Source organism: Felis catus, chromosome B4 (genome assembly GCF_018350175.1).
Source record: "Felis catus isolate Fca126 chromosome B4, F.catus_Fca126_mat1.0, whole genome shotgun sequence".
Lineage (NCBI taxonomy): Eukaryota > Metazoa > Chordata > Mammalia > Carnivora > Felidae > Felis > Felis catus.
The window spans coordinates 133047194-133067988 of NC_058374.1; the positions used below are offsets into that span (position 1 = coordinate 133047194).

General features: G+C 57.3%; 1 protein-coding gene and 2 long non-coding RNA genes across 9 annotated transcripts in view; 2 read left to right on the top strand and 1 right to left on the bottom strand.

Annotated features, from left to right (window-relative positions):
* CACNA1I (calcium voltage-gated channel subunit alpha1 I) overlaps positions 1–4885 on the top strand; it is a 137495-nt gene extending 132610 nt beyond the window's left edge. For all 7 annotated transcript variants that reach the window (XM_045062392.1, XM_045062391.1, XM_023257494.2 and 4 more), the window contains 3 exons: positions 130–295; positions 1818–2017; positions 2962–4885. In XM_045062392.1, coding sequence (XP_044918327.1) covers positions 130–295; positions 1818–2017; positions 2962–3591 — 996 coding nt within the window. In that variant the 3' untranslated portion in view covers positions 3592–4885. The remainder of the gene's footprint in view (positions 1–129; positions 296–1817; positions 2018–2961) is intronic.
* Positions 4791–10241, bottom strand: LOC123386747. Its single transcript, XR_006601139.1, has 2 exons — positions 9627–10241; positions 4791–6047 (listed from the first exon to the last, which is right to left on the bottom strand). It is a non-coding gene; the product is annotated as an uncharacterized LOC123386747 (long non-coding RNA).
* A 79-nt stretch (positions 10242–10320) lies between these two features.
* LOC109501992 lies at positions 10321–11534 on the top strand. The gene is made up of 2 exons (XR_002744146.2): positions 10321–10564; positions 11337–11534. It is a non-coding gene; the product is annotated as an uncharacterized LOC109501992 (long non-coding RNA).
* The last annotated feature ends 9261 nt before the right edge of the window (positions 11535–20795 follow it).

Genomic DNA, 20795 nt, shown 5'->3' on the forward strand with positions numbered 1-20795 from the left:
AGGCCATCTCGGGCAGTGAGAGCGGCCCGAGCATCGGGCCATGGAGCAGGGGCGTAAAGGCATCTGGGGCAGGCTCGGCCTCTGTCCCCTTCTCCACCACCCTGACCCATCTCCCTCCCTTTCCTGTAGGGTGAGCCGGATGCCCCTGAGCCCATGCACGGAGGAGAGGGGGGCGAATGCTTCTTCCCCTTGTCCAACACGGCCGTCTCGTCGGATCCTGAGAACTTCCTGTGGGAGAGGGAGACTGTCCCATCCAACCCCGTCCGGTCCTGGCTGAAACATGAGAGCGGCCGAGGTGAGGGTGGGGGCCCCCACCAGCTCCCCGCGGCCCCAGTCTCCGGCGACTGCTTCAGAGGGGCTGGCTGAGTGCTTTCCTTAGTGTCTTTGCCCAGACTATTACATTGAGTCCAGGAAGAACTGGATGGGTACTTGACAATAAAAGGTGGGAATCTCAGGTCTGAGGTAACCATGACAAAAGATCAATAATACAGAGAGGTGAGTTAGCAATTATACCAGAAGCCCAGGAGATTCATGGTGAGCTCCTAGGAGCTGTGGTGAAAAGGGAAACAGGTCACACGAAGCTCTCATTAAACGGAAGGAAAATTATCCAAAATTACGCCAAATTATCATAGCGATTTTCTAGAGCTGAAATTGAGAGGCGTTTGTCCCACAGATCTCACAGAAGGAGATGTTGAACAACAGAAAGCCTCATGGCCTCAGTAGCCCTTTTGTAAAATGTCCTGAAACGTATCCTTCGGCCCTGCCTCCAGCATCCTGTGTTTGTGCTTTGAGCTTCTGGCTGGGCTGTGGGCGCGAGGAGAGGACCGAGTTCATCTGTCCATCGTTCGGGTTCACCTTCACCTCTAGTCCCCTTGGAGGGTGATGGGAATCTGGTTCCCCAGCACTGGCTGGGGAAGAGGGCAGAGAGAGGGCTCAGCGGAAGAGAGACTCCCAAGACCCTGGGCCCACCCCAAGTACTTTTCTGGAAGGCCTGGCATGGAGTGCCTTCTGGGAGCTGGGGGTGGAGTGACTTTTCCAAGGACTCTCCCTAAAACCAACCTTGGTGGTTGAGGTACCAAGACCCCAGACCCCAGGCTTCCTGGACCAGAAGTCAGGGCACAGGACCCAAGAGCCATTCTGATTGAATGAAATCCCATCCCCTTTAGTTAATCATTCATTTGTGTGTTCCTTAAATAATAAGATGATATAGAATAGGAACCCCTCCTCCCCCGGCTGGGGGCATTCAAGCTGTCTAGCCATCTTGGCTCTGCCCCAGGTCTGCCCCAGCCCTCCTCTCACCCTCTCCTTGCCCCTCTCCATCCCCAGCAGAGCAGACCAGACAGGTCCAGCAGCATTCCGTCTGCTCTGCCCATCCAGTGCAGTGCCCACCCTGCCCGCCCTCCCAGAGGGGTCCCCAGGTTTGGCTGGACCCCATGGGGTGTCCAGACCCTCAGAGGGTGGCTGATCATGGCAGGCATCTGCCGTGCACCTGGTCCCGGGCCGGGAGCCCCACAGCTGGCTCTTGCTCGTACAGCCTTCTCTCCACCCCTTCAAGTAGGCCTGTGGTCCCTGTTTCGCAGAGGAAGGAAACCAGGGGTCCTGGGGCCTGGGTCCGCTGGTTCCAAAGGCTTGCTTTTGCGCGTGCCAGGAGTCACAGGGGTTTCGCAGTGGAGACACCAACTCTCAGAGAGGGAGACTTACCCACGGTCTCACAGTCATTTTGTTAGGAAGCCCTCTCTGCCTGCGGGCCTAGAACCCAGCGTCCAGGGACCCACCAGCCTGAGCCCTCTCCCCCTCCTCCTCTCCTCCTTCCCCAGCTGCACCCCCGACTCCCTTCTCCCCGGATGCCTCCAGCCCGCTCCTGCCCATGCCTGCGGAGTTCTTCCACCCTGCTGTGTCTGCCAGCCAGAAAGGGCAGGAGAAGGTGGCTGGCGCTGGGACGCTCCCCAAGATTGCCCTGCAGGGCTCCTGGGCATCCCTGCGGTCGCCGAATGTCAACTGCACCCTCCTCCGGCAGGTATGGGCGCCTCCCCGTCTCCAGGGGCTCTCCTGCTGGGGAACATCTGAGTGTGACCTTGATGTCCAGGTGGAGGTGGAGGGGCAGATCTGGGGGATGGGAGGTCTGGCCTGCAGGACCTCCTGTACAGCATTGGCCAGGGCCACCTCCTGGGCAGGCAGAGGGCACAGAGCAGACAGGCTCTGTGGGTGCCAGGGCTCAGGGAGGAGCAGGAGCTGCCCCGGCTCACACAGTATGACAGCAGCTGAGCTGGGCACGGCGCTGGTCCCACCGCTGACCCCAGCTTTGTGCCAGGCTGTGTGCTAGGCTGGGAGGCTGCACGGTGGACTGCTTAGTTGCTGTGTTGCAGGGGTGCGAGAGGGGAGATGGGAAGCCAAAATAAATGCATAAAAAGGACAGTCGATTTGAGAGTGACGCATGCTAGAGAGGATGTTGCATCGGGAAGGGGCTCTGCGGGGAGCATTTCAAGGCTCTGGGAAGGCAGTGTGGGGTGAGCTATGTGGGTGTCTGGGGAAGAGATTTCCAGGCAGCAGGGGCTGGGGCTGGGGGGTGGGGTTAGGGACTGGGGGCAGGCAAGGGGGAGATTGGTGGGAAGGAAGGTCCCAGAGGGGTGGGGTGGGGCCCTGAGGCTACGGTGTGACGGTGTGACCGATGTGATTGCATTTGAGTAAAATGACCCTGGTTTCCAGCTGAGGACCAGAGGAGCCCGGTGGGGCAGGGAACCCAGTCGGAGGCCACCGCCAGTGACCTCCTTGAGGACCACCCAGAAGCGCAGATGGGTGGTGGAGGGGAGAGGCTGTGGGGTTCTGGACGTATTCGGGAGGGAGTTCCTGAGGCTCGGGAGGGGCTGAACGTGCCTGTGTCCCTGGGATGGGCAGGCCGCCGGAGGAGGGGCAGGGCTGGGGGACACTGCGCGGCCCCCAGCCCCTGTTGCCTCCCTGCAGGCCACGGGGAGCGACACGTCGTTGGAGGCCAGCCGCAGCAGCTCGGCCGGCAGCCTGCAGACCACGCTGGAGGACAGCCTGACCCTGAGCGACAGTCCCCGGCGCGCCCTGGGGCCCCCGGCCCCCGCACTGGGCCCGCGGGCTGGCCTGTCGCCCGCCGCCCGCCGCCGCCTCAGCCTGCGGGGCCGGGGCCTGTTCACCCTGCGCGGGCTGCGGGCGCACCAGCGCAGCCACAGCAGCGGCGGCTCCACCAGCCCGGGCTGCACCCACCACGACTCCATGGACCCCTCGGACGAGGAGGGCGCGGGCGGCCGGGGCGGCGCGGGCGGCGGGGGCGCGGGCAGCGAGCACTCGGAGACCCTCAGCAGCCTGTCGCTCACGTCCCTCTTCGGGCCGCCGCCCCCGCCGCCGGGGCTCACGCCCGCCCGCAGGTTCAGCAGCACCAGCAGCCTGGCCGCCGGCCCCGGCCGCCCGCGCGCCCCCTCGCGGCCCCGCGGCCTGGCCCGGAGCCCCTCCTGGGCCGCCGACCGCAGCAAGGACGCGCCGGGCCCGGCCCCCTCGCGGCCCGAGCTGCCGCCCGCCCCGGGAGAGCTGCAGCCGGGGGAGGCCGCCAGCAAGAGGAAGAGATGAAGGCTGCAGGGGCCCGGCCGGACGCCCCGTCTCACCTTTTACCTCAGGAGCCAGGGGGGCAGGCAGCAATACTTCGGCCACAAGCTGGGGGTCGCGCAGGGGCCGGCCAGCGCCAGGCCGCCGAGAGGGTGGGCTTGAGCAGGGTCTGGGTTAGCCGAGGCTCGGTGGTGGCCCCAGCCGTGGCCCAGCTGTGGTCCTTCCCGTGCATATACATAATATATATATGCATATAGAGAGAGAGAGACAGACATATATATTTATTTATTTTTTTTACTGAGAGCTTATGATTTCCAGAAAGTGCTAAAGTTGGGGGGTGCAGGCCGGCGCCCGGACAGGGCCTTTGCCTGATGCTTAGGACCCAGGCCAAACCTACCCCAGGGCAGATGGGGCTGCTGGCATGATAACGGCTGAGCTTTCTGGTGTCTCCCCTGGGTTGGGAGTAGTTTGGGAGAGGCTCTCAGGCCTCTGAAGTTCCCATGGCCGGGGAGACAGGCCCAGAAGAAGAGGTGAAATTCAGGGTGCGTTTTTTTTCCTTTAAAGAAGAAACGCCGCTAAGATCCTCCCCCCACGTATTGGGGTGTCTGTCTTGTTCCTGACTGTCTAGTTGTTGTGAACAGTCTTTTGTAGATGCCCCAGAGCACACTCTTAGTCAACCAGTTAGACGTCTTTCTTTAGGAAAATCAGGGGTGAATAGTTGTAATTTCTTAGCACAGGGGTGGGGGTGGAGGGCAGCTCCAAGGCTGGGCAGGGGGCTCAGCCAGTGGGCACTTCCAGGGGTGGGGGTCTGCCATGGCTTTGCCCCCAGGAAGGCCGAGGGCAGGCACGGAGGCTGCAGGAGAGAGGAAGGGGAAAGGGTATTAAGCAGGCCATGAGATGCTTGGAGGTCAAGAGTACCTGCCTGGTCTGTGCTGGCCAGGGTGCCCTGCGGGCCCCCTGGGCTCAGACAGTCAGTGACAGTTACTTAACTACCTTTTACCCTCCAGGCAGACCTTGGGTCATGGTCATTCTGAGAGGTCCTGCTCCCCACTGACCCCCTGAGCAGCTCTGCCCCCCTCCTGTGGAGTTCAGGGAGAAGCAGACCTGATAAGATTCTAAGCAGGGGCGGGGGCACCTGCCTAGCCTTAGGACCAGCCCCACTCCCCTGTCCCGACCACTTTCCCAGGCTACAGATCAAGTTTCAAATAGCAGTGCTTCCCAAATGGGTTCACAGATGGGTGTTTTTTTTCTTTTATTTGAAGAGTTACGCATTTATTTCAGTATTTATTAGGAAATAAACAGCACATTGGACCCACGATTTCCAGACCTTGCTTAGGTCAAGGCAGAGTTTTCAAAAGCGAGTGGATTTAAGGCGACTTTGAAGAAAGACATCGGGAGTGTGGTGGAGGAGGTCGTCTGCAGACAGGCAGAGTCCCGGGGAGGGGGAAGGCTGCAAGTTTGGGGGACACTGCACTTCAGCAATAACCAGGCCCTTCGCCTTCGCGAGATCTCCTCAATGGCTTCTGCTGGGCCCTGCCGAGGGGGCCCCGTTCCCAAACCCTGACCACAGGCCAGGCTGGCGAGTGGTACTGGGCGGTCGGCTGCCTGGATGGGCTCCGGTCCCTCCCGGGCACTTGGGGCCTCGACGCTGCAGCCCAGGGAGGAGGTAATGGGTGGCTCGAGCTTTGCGGTCTGTAAAGCGTTTCCCTTTGGAGACGGCGTGGGGGGTGGCGCAGGGCGAGCCCTGGAGCCTCTGGAGCTTTGCCGTCCTCACCCAGAAGCGCGGACAGTGGGCCGCCATGAGGACGCCAAGGTGACGCCCAAGCAAGGAACCCCCCTCCCAGGATGGCGGCCTCCGGGGTGAGGGGTCGGCCGGGCCCTCCCGCTCAGGGAGCGTGTAGACCCCAGGGGTCTTGTCTGCACCTGCTCCTGCCGGCTCCTCGGCTGGTGGGGGAGGCCGGGCCCGCCCCCCAAGCTGCCCGCTCCAGGAGCCTTGTGCCGCCTCCCTTGCCGTGCTGTTTTGTTACGGGGTGCCCCACCAGGGCAGAAGAGGTCACAGGTAGCTCTGTCTCACCCTCCCTCCCAGCACTGCTCTGGCCCTGAGCGATCGCGGCCAGAGGGGAGACAGCGTGCCTGTCCACATGTTCCTGGACGGGCGTGTGCTGGAACCTGGAAGAGGGACGTGGGACCCGGAAAGGCCGAGTGGAGGACAGACTGGGGTTCGAGGGTTGGCATCCGGTGCTGGTCAGCAGCGTCCACTTTCTGGGCCCAGGCGTCGTCATTAATCCGCACGGCGGCCCTGAGCCACGTGTGCTGCTGTTCCACACACAGACCGGGGAAGTGGCTTCCCTAGTGTCACCAGGTTAACCTGGTTAACCAGGGTGGCCGGGGGCCGGGGGGGGGGGGCACAGGAGACGGCATTTCTTCCTGGAGGGCTCCAGATGCTATTCCCAGGCGCTTGGCTTTGTTCCTGTGAGCTCCTGTGTATAGGAGTTAGGGGATTAGCCGCGATTGCCTGGCTGGGACAAGCCAAAATGGTTAAGGGTTGGCTGGATGCTCCCTCTGCCCTCCTGATCCTGCGACCTGTTCATCACAAAAGCACAAACTTACCCTAAGTCGCACAGATCTGGCCCCGGGGAGAGCGGAGAACTTGGTGCCGGCACCCCAAGCCATCTGCTCGCGGGGCTCTGTGGAGTGGTGGCTGGCGGGAGCCTCGGCACCCCCGCAGATGGACCCAAGACCCGAAGGGGCCCTGGCCTGCCGCGGTCAAACCCTCTTCCTGTCCCCTCCCTGGCCGCCTTTGCTCCTGGCAGCCCCCTAAAGGATGAAGCGTGCACGGTTTCAGCCCGTTGGCCCGTCCTCCCGCCAGATCCTTCCCCTAGAGCCTTCTGTGTCCAGGGCCACCTCCGGCCCTCTTTGCTGCGCTGTGTAAGGGCTTGGGGTCTTAGAAGCCGCTCTTTAGCCCAGATACACGTACTTTTTTTTTTTTTTTTTTTGTCTTTGTGCAATAATCAGTGTTCCTGGTGGAGCCTCAGCTTAGCTGCGGCCTGGAGAGGAGGCGGAGGGCGCCCCCTCCAGGAAGCCCTCAGCCTGGCCCTGCCGCTGTGACTATCGCACTCCCAGTCGCTGTACAGTTTCTATGGTGTGAATGAACTTCCCTCCTGGTTGCTGACGGCGCTGGTCCCTGCTGGCCCAGATGGCCCGGGCATAGAGAAACCAAGTGGCAGCTCCCACCGTGTTGTTTTGAATAAAAACCCAGAAGCCTATTTCAGAAATTTTCTACGTGTCTGTGCTGTTCTTTTTGTAGCAGGGTGGGTGTCGAGCTGGGGGGGTTCCCAGGGGTGGGGTGGTGATAGGTTTTCTCCATCATGTTCAAGCTGTGGGGCTTAGGGTGTCTGGGACCTAGAAAAAATGCCCCCATGGAAAGGTCCTCCCATGGCTGAGGTCTACTGGGCTGGGGAGGAGGCGGAGCCTGGCTCTCACGCTCTGATTCCGTAGCTAAGATGCTGGGCCTGTGCGGGAGTAATCTACTCACCTTTGGCACTGTTAACTGAATTCATATTATGGGTCTTATTAGGACTCTCGGCTGCAAGGACAAAAACCCAATTCGAACGAGTGTTAAGCATAAAAGGAAGAGCCAGAGAGAAAGGAAAAAGGAAGGAAGAGCCAGAGAGAAAGGAAAAAGGAGAGGAAACAAAAAAATAAGAAGAAATGATTTAGTGGTTCAAGTAGCTAAAAACCCCAGAGATGGTGTCGGCTTCAGGTATAGTTGGATCAAGGGCTCCAACTATGTTAATAGGACACAGCCTCTCTTCACCTCTTGGATCAGCTTCCATGTTTGCTCCCCTCCTCCCCTAGTGGCCAGCAGCAGCCCAGGCTTAGGGCCTGTCTACCCATCCCCAGATGAATGTCAGCTTCTCTCCCTGACAGTCTGGCAAAGTCCATGGAATCTTATCAGCTGACTTGGGTATGTGCTATGGAGATGCCATGCTCTGGTTGGCCAAGCCTGAACTCTGGGATCCAGGGGTGGGGGTGACCCACCTGCCTAGGAGCAGGAAAGGACAGACTGCTGTGTACTTGCCGGGAGGAGGGAACACGCCAGGCCTGGGGTGTGGTCCCTGGGATGGGCAACTGTCACAGCTGCCCTCCAAGATGAGGCAAGAGGCCCAGAGAAGTCCGGAGACTGGACATCCACAGGCTGAGAGCAGAACAGCCAAGCTGTTGGCGAGAGGGGCTGCCCATCCCCACCAGCCTTGTCTGGGCCTCTTGTCCCCCGCATGTATCCTTTCTCTCCCTGGGGGCATGGCCGGGGCAGGGACATGGGGGCATTGGGTGTGATCTTCAGGGCAGCACCTCTGTCTCTGAGGCCCCACCCACTCTGAAGAATGGGGGTGAGCTAAGGCTACCTTTTGTCCTCTCACCCCGTGTCCCCCGTTTTTGCCTTGTGATCCCTTTCCGGTGGCCGCTGCCGCTCTCGGAGATAATAGCGAAATCTGCCACCGTCCAGGTTCCTCCGAGGGAGCCGGACGTGGTGCTCCAGGCTGACTGCCAACCTGCTCAGAGCACTAGGCTCTCCCTGCTCTGGGTGTCTCGAGGCGGGGGCACCCCCAAAAGGCCTTTCTACCTGGGCATCTGCCTCCCTGCAGATGAAGCGGGGGGTGCAGGGAGAGGGGGTGAACCTGAGGCGTACGCACAGGTGCAGCGAGTGTACCTGAGTGCAGGTCCCGACAGCTGCTGCGGTGCCCGGATCTGTGAGAGCAGGCCTGGCCCCAGCTCCCGGCTGCCTGCCGTCATCCAGAGAGGGATCTTACCCCCACTTTCCACCCATCTGAACCCTGGGGCCCTGGACCAGCGGGCTGCCCCTCCTGAGCCTCACCCCTCACCTGTGAGGCCTGGCTTAGCCGCCCAGCTGTGGATCCCGGGCCGAGAGGTCCCCAGGGAACCTTGACTCCTGTGGACCCCTGGCTTCAGCCCCTCCTCTCCCAGCCCCTTGAGACAGAGCTGCTGGATTCCCCCACCTGGCGCCTCAGACCCCATGTATCCCAAACCCCGAGATGGCCCTCCCCAATCACCCAGCCCCTCCTGAAAACCAGGATGCTGGCCGCAACTCCTCCCTCTGCCTCTGCCACCATCGACCCATCACCAAGCCTGCCCTTCTGCCTGCCGCGAGCCTCTCCGGATCGCCGGCTCTGCTGCCTGCTAAGGCGTCTCATCACCTGGGGTGCCCCTGCAGGGTCACAGACCTCCCAGAGCCAGCATGAGCTCCTCCGATCCACAGCTCCCAGCAGCCAGCACGGGGTTCCCACCAGACAGACCCAGGGGCCCCTTCTCCAGGGCTCCAGGCTGCCGGCGAGATGAAGTCCTGACCCCTCAGCTGGCGCGTCCCCGATCACCGCCTCATTTCCTGCGGCCCTCCTTCCAGTCTTTGCTCCCGCCGCCTCTGTCCCCATCCCGCCACTGCCTCCTTGTTCCCGGGACCCTTGTGGTCAGGCCTTTCCAAGGCCTTTCCCTCTGGGGGCCACCCACACGCTGCCCACCCCACACCTCTCCCCCCAGCCCGGGCCTCTCTCTGGCCGCCGCCTTGCCCTGCCGCCTGCCAGAGGGAGGGCCCAGGTCTGGGGCAAGAGAGGCAGGTGTGCTGGGGCCCCGGTCTGACAGACCTCAGCTGACAGATCGGAGGCCTCAGGCAAGCTCTGGCTTCATTCCCTCCGCTAACACTTGTGAGGAAGATAAGCTAGTGGGTCCCGATCCAGCTGGATGCTGGGGCCACAGAGAAGAACCCAGTGCGGCCCTGTCTGTGGTTCCTTCCACACGGGCCCCAGCCACTGTGCCCAAGCCCCACGCACGGCAGGGTGACCAGTGTTGGGGAACACAGGCCCCACGGCAGTAGCCCCTTGGCTGAGTGGGCACCCGGTTTACTCCTTCTGCCCCAACGCTGTCTAAACATGGCCTTGGCCCTGACCACCTGGGCCTGTCCTCAGTGTCCTGTAGGACGAGGCCCACCCTCCAGCGCCTCACCTGTTCCCTTTCTCCCCATTCCCTGGCGAACACTTACTTACCCGTTCCGGTCTCATCTCAAATGTCACTTCTTCCAGGAAGCCTCCCAAGCTGCTCCGTGGCTTTGTCTGCTGCCTGGCTGCGTCCCAGCTCAAAGACAGTGACCATCGTCCCTCCTCCCAGCCCAGAGCTTGGTGCCAGGCTGAGCCTCAGCAAATGTCAGCTACGTGCCTGTGTTTTGGAAGCAGAAGAGATCTTGGAGGCCAGCTAAACCCATCTCTCATTTCTCTACCAGAGGAAGCCGAGGCCCAGAGAGACAGAATGGTGTACTCTGGGTCACACAGGGAGGCAGTGCCAGGGGTGACTGTCACTTGCGTGGCCACGGCCCCCTCTGCAGCTGCTGCGTCCCCAGGGAGCAGGGCCCTGCTTTGTTTTCCTCTCCCTTACCCATTAATAATAGGATTAAGAGCAAGTTGTTGCCAAGGAGAGAGACTGACTTTAAAAAACCGACCCAAGCACACTTTAAGAGAATGAAAAACTTCAGCCATCAGCACTTTGTTTTTAGACCCGAATTCATGAATTTTAACCAAATAGGCACTGGCACGTTAGGTATTAATATATGTGCAATTATGCAAAGCCACTATTATGGCTGTAATGAAAATTAGATTCTGACTAGGTGGTGGTGTTCCAGGAGGGAGGCGTCCTCTGGATTCCAGCGCTGTGACCTCCGATCGCTGTTGCCATGGTAACGTGGCTGCCTTGGGACTGCGTGGACAGGAGGCTGGTCCTGCGGGGAAGGGCAGCTGACAAGGCTGGCCTGGGCTGGGCTGGTTCGGACCTGCGGACCCCATATCTGGGCCAGGCCAGGGCTGCTCCGATCACCAGGGGGACGTGGTGGCGTGGGCAAGACCAGCCAACCCACAGTGCCCCCAGGCCACCCACATCCTCTGGTTCTCCTCGACTGCCCCTCCAGGGAAGTGTCCCTTCCGTCTTTCCAAAGGTATTTGTTGAGCATATACTACGTGCTAGGCCTATGCCAGCTGCTAGGGTGTAGTGACAGGTCCCTGAACTCGTCAGCCTGCATCTCAGAGTGGGGGACATAAAATAAGGAGCCAAGAGACACATGGGTGAGGTCGTTTCAGAGCCTGCCAGTGCCAGGAAGGCTGTGGAGTGGGTGTATGTGTGTGACAGGGAGTGACCAGGGCAGGGGAGGGCCCTTCCATCAGGGTGGTCGGGGACGACCCCCTGGGAAGCCAGTCGTTTGAGCCAAGGCTTGAAGGAGGAGAGCGAGCCAGCCACGCAAACGCGTCAGCAGCCCTTCAAAGTCAGTAGGGTGGCCGGATAAAATAGGGCACACAGTTAAATTTGAATTTCACAATGAAATTTTCCACTGCAAATAATTTTTTAGTGAAAGTGTGCAGCATTGGGGACATTCTTACACTGAAAACACAATCTGTTGTTTATCTGATATCCAAATTTTTATTTGCTAAATCTGGCAAGCCCATCGGAGAGGGGAAGGGGTTGCGGGGGGGCCGCGGGTGGTAGAGGTGGGCAGCTCCCTGCCCATACGCCTGCCCCGGTGGCCCTGGAAGGCTGCTCGTGGTCTCCCTGCCAGTTTCGACCCTATGTCATTCTGACCCTGAGCCGGGAATGCCCTCTGGTCCTGTCTCTGCCTGCCCCACCCGTGCAAGGGCCCCTGGGTGCTCTGGTCTTCACCCACCCACCAGCTCGGCTTCCCATTGGACTCCCCTCACTCCTGCCTCCTTCACCAGGCTCCTCGATCCTCAGCCTGCAAGCCTCAACTTGGACGTTGCCACCTTGGAAAATTTCCTGTGACTCCAGGCTGTCCCCACTCTCGGCTGATTCTCACTCAACACCTCGCTGTTTTGTTTGGTTTTGTTTTTTTTAATTAGCCATGTATATTTTTATACTGTGGTAGCATACATCTAAAATTCACCATTGTAACCGTTTTGCAGTTTCCGCTTAAGCGGCGTTACCACTCACGATGTTGTGCAACTATCACCACCATCCATCTCCAAAATTTTTCGTTTTCCCAAACGGAAACAGCCCCCATGAAACAGCAACCCCCCACCCCTCCCCCACCCTCCATCCCACTTTGTCTCCGTGAACTCATCGCCACCAGGGACCTCATGAAAGTGAGATCATATGGGGTTCGTCCTTTAAAAAAAAAATTTTTTTTTTAATGTTCATCTTTAAGAGAGAGAGCACACAAGTGGTTTGCACTGATACACCCATCCTGAGGTGGGAGGCAGTGCCTGCCGGGCTGTGCCCTCTTCCGGGAGTCGGGTCTGATCTCCCCCTGCGCAGCTGCCTGGGGTCCCCGAGCCAGCTTCTGTGCCCCTGGCTCAGGGCAGGGGACCAGGCTGGCAGCTTCGGGGGTGTCCTTATCATCAGGCCAAGATGTAAGCACCTGGGGGATGTGGCTTTGAGCTTCTCTGGAAGCAGATGCCAGGTGCTGGAGGGAGGTCTCCCCTGGGTGCTGGAGCTGATGTTTCGGTTGGCTTCATTTCGTTCATTTCGGTCTCTTCCTGCCGTTCACTCCTCCCTCTCTGTCTCTCTTTGCCTGTGTCCATCTGTCTCTCCGGCTGGTCTGATTTCCCTCCATCTCTGACTCTCTGCTGCTCTCCTTGGCCATTTCCCTCAGATTTACAATGGAAGAAAGCACACCAGGGACAGAGCCCCCGGTCTGGGCTCACGGTCCCAGGCAGGCCAGGGGCGAGTCACGGCCTGGGCCGGCTTCTGTGCTGTCTGTCCTCATACGGTGAATTTGTGTGCCTGCATTTTTGCCTCCTGTGTCTCCTGGGAAGGTACGGGGTTCTTCCCGCCATCGGCCCACTGAGAGACCACGGCCCAGAGTCACCCTCCCTGGGCAAATGAGGGGACAGCCTGACGTGCTGGTGTTGAAAATGAGCAGTCTCCTGGTCACATAGAGCCATCAGGACTTGCCGGCTAAACATAGACCCAGGTAAGCTACTCACCCCCACCCAGGGCACCCTGCTTGGGGTGTTCCCCACAAGCACTTCTTCCTGGGAGGATGGCAGAGGCAAAGGTCAGCTTTGGGTGAGGGAGGAGCATCTTCCTACCCAGGAGGCCAGGCTGAGGGTCACAGACCCAGGTCCGGCACCGTGGTCATCTCCCAGAACCAGATGAGCACCTGGAGAAAGTCGCCAGGAAGGCTGATCTGGCTGGCGATGGGCAGGCCATGGCGTCCCACAAGAGAGGGCTATAGGCAGCTTCCCAGGTGGTTCGCAATGATCCGGCCTCCCAGTCTGCAGGCCCCTGTGTCACCCCCTCCCTTTGCACACGGGCTGGCCCTAGTGACTTCTTTCTAACGAATAGCAAATGTAACGCAAAGTCACTTCTTCAGCCTAATGCTCTCCCATCTGAGCTATTTCAGCCAGGTGGCAGGGGTCACTCCAGGGATGTCACATCTTTTTTTTTTTTAATGTTTATTTATCTATTTATTTTGAGGGGGGAGGGGCAGAGAGAGAGAGAGAGAGAGAGAGAGAAGGAGAGAGAGAGAATCCCAAGCAGTCTCCACAATCAGCGTGGAGCCCGACGCAAGGCTTGATCTCACGAACCACAAAATCTTGAACCGGAGCTGAAATCAAGAGTCAGATGCTTAGCCGACTGAGCCACCCAGGCGTCCCCAGGAATGTCACTTCTGGGCCACAAAGAGCTTCTGGCTTTCACCTTGTAGGTCCTCTCTTGCCCCGCCTCACTTACTTCCTCCAATGAGAACTGGTTACTGTGCGACGAGCCGCCCTATGGAGAGGCCACCTGACAAGGAATTGAAAGATGCCTCCTCCTGCCAACATCCACTGGGGGGGGGGGCGCCCCAACGCCCTCCTGGGTGAGCTTGGAAGCAAGTCTCGTCAGTAGAGCCCGAAAGCAAGCCTGCAGCCCATGCCGACAAGTCGGTTGCAGCCGTGGGGACCGGAGGACCGAGTTAAGCCTTCAGAAACTGTGAAATCATAAATGTGTTGTTTTAAGCTGCTGAACTTTGCAGTAATTCGTTATGTAGCCATCGGCAGCTGAGACAAGTACATGCTGCCCGGCGTTACGAAATCATGTCTTCTATTATGTGAAATTCTACTACAGGCAAATTACTCTGGGAAAAAGTCAGAAGAGTGGTGGCCTCCTGGGAGCAGAGGCAGGACTGACTGGAAAGGGGCCCGAGAAGTCCTTCCGGGATGACGACAATGTCTTCTGTTCTGACAGGGATATTTATGCTATGTGGGTATAGGCGTTCGTCGAAATTCACCAAATGACTTTCAAGATGTGTGCATTTCAGTGTATGTACATTTCACATCCAAAGCAGTAAGTGCTAATGTATTTAGGGGGAACTGGACTGATGTCTTCAGTTTACTTTGAAATGCATCAAAAAATAAGATGGACTGATGGATGAATATTGATAAAGCATGTATTATTAAATGTAAGTGGTAGAATTTTACCAGTGTAGTATATGGGTGTTCACTAAAAATTTTTTTCACCTTTGCTGTGTGTTTGAAGTTTTCATAGCAAAATGTTGGGAACGATCACTCGCTTAGCAAGTACGGAGTGCTCAATGGGAGAAAATTAGAAGGATAGCATTGTGGGGTGCATAGTAACTCTAATCGAGGTTTGTTTTGCGCTAGGCATCTGATGAGCCTCCTTCACGTGCATGATCTCATTTCATTCTTACGGCCAGGGTACAAGAAAGCGATGATGAGTCCAAATTTACAGATGGGGAAACTGAGGCGTGGGGAGTCACTCCCGCAGGGTTGTGCAGTGAGCAAGCGGCAGAGCTGGGATTTCCCCAGGTCTGAGTGCTCAGAAGGGTTGAACTGTGTCAGCCCGGGGGTGTCATGCCTCTCTGGGCCTCAGTTTCCCAGTCTCCGAAGTAGAGATGCAAACGGCCTTGCGGGTGAAATCAGGTAACCGTGGCTACGTCTTTTGAGGCTCTATCTGTGCAGGCTCCCTGCTGTAGCTGAGAGAAGCTTGTGGACGCTTAGGCACGTGGACTTCACCTCTGCGCCCCCTGCTACCCCCACCAGAACAGGTGCACAGTAGGTGTGGCTGCCGAGGCTGGGAGGTGTGGTCGGCTCAGCCTGCCCTCCCTGAGAGCCTGGACTCTTTTCTTCCGGGTCAGCGGCTCAGACACCTGCCCAGGGCTCCTGGGTGCCTCACTCTCACGTGGTCGGTCCCACATGTAGAGGTGAAGTTGCCTCACCACTGCTTGGGCTCTATGGGCCTCACCTCCACCCCTCCTTTCACAAGGGAGGAGGCTGCTCAGTCCATCCGCAGCCCTGGCCTGAGAGGAAAGCCTTCAGGGCCCTGCTCCTGCAAGTATCAGTGCGACATAGGGAGGACTTCCCTGAGTGCACCAGCACCCACAGATATGCATTTGCACAGGGGCTGGACCCAGGGACGGGATGCTGGCCGAGCACCGCCGGTGTACCCGCGGCTTCTCGGCCGTCACTCTCATATCAGCCTGGAGAAGTGGGTGTTACTGTTCCCACTTCTGTGGTCAGGGATATGGAGACTCAGAGAGGCAAAGCCACCTGATCAGCCAGCTCTAGGGGCTGTGTTCTTTCTGGCTGGCTCCTCGGGTCCTAAGAAGAATGTAAGTGAAAGACCATCCTCGGGGTGCCTGGGTGGCTCAGCCAGTTAAGCATCTGACTTCAGCTCAGGTCGTGATCTCATAGCTCGTGGGTTCGAGCCCCGGGTCGGGCTCTGTGCTGACAGCTCAGAGCCTGAAGCCTGCTTCGGATTCTGTGTCTCCCTCTGTCTCTCTCTGCCCCTCTTCCACTCACACTCTGTCTCTCAAGAACAAATAAACATTTTTTTAAAAAGTTGAAAAAACAAAAAAACCCCAAAGACTTTCAGGATCACCACAGGTAGTAAATGAAGCTGGAACTGAAATGCAGAGTCTGAATATCTGTTCTTTCCTCTGGCCAGTGTGCGCATTGCCTGAAATGCATACAATGTTGGTATAATCTCCTGCATTTGGATTATCTTATAGGGTGTCAAAATTAGCATAAACTAGGGGCGCCTGGGTGGCTCAGTTGGTTAAGCATCCGACTTCGGCTCGGGTCATGGGGGTCATGATCTTGTGGTTCGCGGGTTCGAGCCCCGCATCAGGTTTTGTGCTGACAGCTCGGAGCCTGGAGCCTGCTTCCGATTCTGTGTCTCCCTCTCTCTCTGCCCCTCCCCCGCTCACACTCTGTCTTTCTCTCAGAAATAAATAAACAGGGGCACCTGGGTGGCTCAGTCGGTTAAGCGTCCGACTTCAGCTCAGGTCACGATCTCACGGTCTGCGAGTTCGAGCCCCGCGTCGGGCTCTGGGCTGATGGCTCAGAGCCTGGAGCCTGCTTCCGATTCTGTGTTTCCCTCTCTCTCTGCCCCTCCCCAATTCATGCTGTGTCTCTCTCTGTCTCAGAAATAAAACGTTAAAAGAAAATTTTTTTAAAATAAATAAACATTAAACAATTTTTAAAAATTAGCATAAACTACATAATAATTTAGTAGTTAAGACAAAAATTTGAGGAATAAGAGATTAGGAGAGGGGCGCCTGGGTGGCTCAGTCGGAGAGATTAGGAGAGGGGCTCCTGGGTGGCTCAGTCGGTTGAGTGTCCGACTTCGGCTCAGGTCATGATCTCGCGGTTTGTGAGTTCGAGCCCCCCGTCAGGCTCTGTGTGCGTCTCTCTCTCTCTCTCTGCCCTTCCCCCCCCCCACACTCTCTCTCCTTTGAAAATAAACATTAAAAAAAAAATAAAAAGAAAATAGAGGATCCTTCCCAGATGTCTGTGGGCTTCTAAGTACGGTAAAACCTCGGTTTGCACGCATAATTCATTCCAGAAACATGCTTGTCATCCAAAGCACTTGCGTATCAAAGCGAATTTCAAGAACCATTGGCTCAGTTGTGATCACATGACGTTCGGCGTCGCATACGACTCGTGTTGCGGGACATCGCCCTTTTATCGAGTTAACATCTATTAGAGATGTTTGCTTGGCTTGGGTAACACTAAGCCACTCGCGGTCCAAGGTTTTACTGTGTCCTTCACAGCTAATTAACGGACTGACCTGTGTTCACAGCTTTCTCACTGCTCTTCAATCCCCAAAACCCAGACGCTCTACTCCAAACCGTGGTCGCCAGAGGACGGGCAATTTTTCTCTGGAGGACAGTGCGGTGACCAGAGTAGGTCCCCACGGAGGTCAGAGGGCTGGTCCGGGCTGAGGGAAATCGGGGGGTGGCAAGGACTCCGTGGGCCCATGTGGCCCCGGGGGCGGTCCCTCGGCGGCAGTGGTTGGAGCGGGTCCGCGATTCCAGCCCGCAGCGCAGGCCTCCTCCTCCCTCTGGGATTCGTGTCCTGTGGATCCTGGGGCAGGACAGGAGGGGGGTCTGAGATGATGGGTTTTTAAGTGGCAGTCTGTTTCCCCTAAACCTGGCCTCCTGGGTGGGTAGCCGTGGAGTGAATGCCAGTTGGGCACAATCCACCAGATTTCTCTTTCCTGCTGCAGATGCGTGTGTGGGTCTCACCCAGAGACCCAGCTGCACAGCACCTTCCCTGAACCTGTCCGTGGCATCAGCTACGCCTGTGTCTTTCCTTCTGTCCCCCTCTGGGACGCTCAGAGTTGGCGTCACATATGAGTCTAACTCCCCTGAGAGACTGACGAAGGACTAAAAGACGGAGACTGTCCGTCAGACCTGTCAGCCTTTGGGAACTGAGAAGCTCTCAAGGCTGGGGTCTGGCGGAGGAGGCCGGGCAGCCTGTGAGAGAGGAGAGTGTGCCCGTCAGTTCCCAGCAGGGACCCTTCCTTGTCCCTGCGGGCTGTGACCCGTCACCCATCGAGGGAAGGGGCCCAGATGCCTGTCCTCTGCCCTGCCGTGTCGCTGTAGACCCTGACCTGGGAACATCGCCAGCTGCCAGCCCTCGTTCCTGGAGGAGACTCGGCAGTGATTACAGGCTCGAGGCCTCTTGAGGACATGTTTGCACGGCGGGTGGCCCGAGCACGCCAGCAGCTGCCAAGCAAGGTGCCATCTGGGGAGCTGAGGTTTTCCAGCAGAGGGCAGGCCTCGAAGTGCTGCCTGCTGGGGCCCCTCCCTGCCAGGGGAGCCGGGGTCCCCCTAGAGTCCCACTTGCTGCACCCAGAGTGGGGCCCACTTTGTTCTCTGTCCCCAGTGTGCTGGTTGGTGCAGCTGGTACAACCCAGCAGGCCCTGAACGGGCCGGGCCGTTGCCTGAGTCACCACAGCCTCTGCCCTCAGCCCCACTGCAGCTGTCGCGTCCTTGTCCTGGGGTCACCTGTGTCTGCGTCTATGTCCTTGACGCCCAGGGCTTCCTTGAGAGCCAGGCCGCATCTAAGTGGTCTGGGGACTGCGGCGGCCAGCACAGGGTTGGGGGAGCGGGACACTCTCCTGCTACAAATCGCCTGAAAATGTAGGATCAGTTACCACAAACTTTATTCAGCGCATAGCTTAGTTTGCAAAGAAGGAAGGGAAAGTCCCGAGAGCCGGAAATGATGAGGGAGCTGACACCAGAAACAGAAGCAAACGCCGACCCTCTGGGGGTCCCAAAGCATTTGCCCATAACAGGAGACTCGGAACTTGAGTTTTAACCGCAACACGGGGAAGCGAAGACATTTTATCATGAGCTCGCGAAAGACTGAGAGTCAGAAGGGAGACCCTCCCCTCAAGCTGGAACCTTCAAAGTGGTATGCTCAGCGTGTGGCTAACCTACAAAGACCAAACTGCCGGCCAAGAAAGACAACAAGGACACCCCTTTGTCCCGGCGTCTGCAATGTAGGAGATTTTACAGACGTTCCTTCCTGAGAATGTGTCAACACAGATTGACCTTCACTGGGGATTGGGATCCAGATTTGTAAACTGAGTGGTCCAGAAAACCCCAAGCCAATTAGTGACACAAAGTGGTGTTGGGTTGGCCGGGCCGGGGCACACGGCTGGAGCGTCCCTCCCCCCTCTTCTGGTGGGTCCCCGAAGCACAGCATCAGGCTCATGGTCTCAAATCGCAAAACACAGGAGCAGACAATCCACGATGAGTCATAGTCAGCAGAAACCACGCATGCAAAACTAGATCAAAAGATTTCAGATGTTTGATCGGAACAGAATAAAAATAAGCAAGTTAAAAATGTTTAAAGAAAGAAGGATTGAGAACACAGACAAGGGGGGGAGGGAAGACTATAAAAGTTATCAGAGAGAGACGAGAAAGAGCCAAGTAGAACTTCTAGAGATGAAAAAATGGCATAACGGAGACATGAAACTCGACGGATGGACCGGGTCCCTAGCAGCAAATAGACCTAGTTCCGGAGGGAAAATTAGGGATGACAAGATGGGGCGGAAGCAATGACCAGGATGCGTAAAACAGGACAGAAGAAAATGACACAGGAAATATGAAACGGAGGCCAGGAGGTGGGAGCGTTAGGGCAAAAAGAAATGGAACCTCTCTATTTGGAGTTCCAGAAGGTAAAGAGAATGGACGAGAGTCATTATTCAAAGAGGTAATGGCTGAGAATTTCCTAGCACTGATAAAGGATGTGAATTTCAGTCCGGGAAGCATAATAAATCCCAAGCAAGGGATAAAGAAAAAATTCCACAGTTGGACCCATCGCGGGGATGCAGGCCAGCGCTTGACGAGAAGCCGGAGGGAAGAGACAAAACCGCCCCTGAACGGCAGGTGCCTGACAGCACAGAGGCCTAGATCTGGAAAGTCGTATCGCCAAATATGAAGGTAAACGGAGCAGATCCTAGATCTGCATCAAGTAAAAATATCTTTCAAGAATGAGAAGAAGACACCGTTAGACAAAGGCAGGCGGGTCCACAGTTCTCACAGCCCCTCACGAGAGCCCCTCCTAAAGCACAGTGATGCCTGGAGGAAGGGGGTTCCCAGAGGCAAGAATGGGGGTGAGGATGGTGGGCAAACGGGGAGCGACTTTATAGAGCAATTCTGGTAACGCCCAACCTGGAGGATAAAACGGGTAAAATGTCCATAAGATTCTGGTATTTCCCGTCTTTGGATGCTCGTTGAAGAAATACCAAATATCTCATTCTTTCACAAATGTTTCTGCTTTGCCTGCTCCCCAGATGCACACTGTCAAACTGCAGAATGATAGAGCCATTCTGTGGGTCTCCTGTACCCCAGCCCAGTGGTTCTCACCGAATCATCACCTGGAGGGCTTGTAACCTGCCGGGGGGCCAGGCCCCACCCCAGAGTGACTGGTGCAGCCTCAGAACTTGCATTTCCAACAAGTTCCCAGGCACTGCTTGTACTAGACCAAAGTCAGAGGACCTCTGCTCTAGCCTAATGGTCCCCAAGTCTCTCCAGCCTGTGGCAGGGTTAATAATCCTTACTCCTCCAGGAAGCCTTCTGGCATACACACTTTATCAAGCAAGGACTGTATTTTCATCCCTACCTGCTCAGAATAGAGCAGACGTTAAATCAATTTTAGTTGAATACTCTGTGAATTTTTTTAAATGTTTATTTATTTTTGAGACAGAGACAGAACGTGAACGGGGGAGGGTCAGAGAGAGAGAGAGAGAGAGACACAGAATCTGTAACAGGCTCCGGGCTCTGAGCTGTCAGCACAGAGCCCGACGCGGGGCTCGAACTCACGGACCGCGAGATCATGACCTGAGCCGAAGTTGGACGCTTAACCGACTGAGCCACCCAGGCACTCCTTAACTTTGTGAATCTTAAAAAAAATCCCTCCATCAAGAAATTACTGACACACACACACACACACACACACACACACACCTACACACCTTTTCTCTTCACCAGAGTTATCACATCTCCTGTACTCTTAGGAAGCCTTCCTGAGCACTGGCCGCGTGCCAGGCCTGGCCCTGGACTGTAGGTGATCCCACTGCCCCTTGAGTGGGCTAAGTAGGGTTCCCCAGGGGCTACAGCCCAGGTGCTTTTTTCTAAATATGGAGTCTTTGGCCCTGGGATGCTTCTAACTCCCCCTCCTCCTCAGACCCCCAGTGCACCCTGCTCCACTGTCCACACTGAAGGCCGTGCCCCCGAGGGGTTGGTTTAGGGTCCTGAGACAGTCCTTCCTGCCCCTCCCCTCCGCTGAAGCCGTCAGTTGCCTGGCAGGGGGATTAAGCGGAACGCCACGGGCAATTGATCCCAACAAGCTTAAGACATCCCCGTTCCAGGAGAAGGCCCTGGTGACAGGAGCGGCTGCCGGCTGGCGGGACTCCTGCCC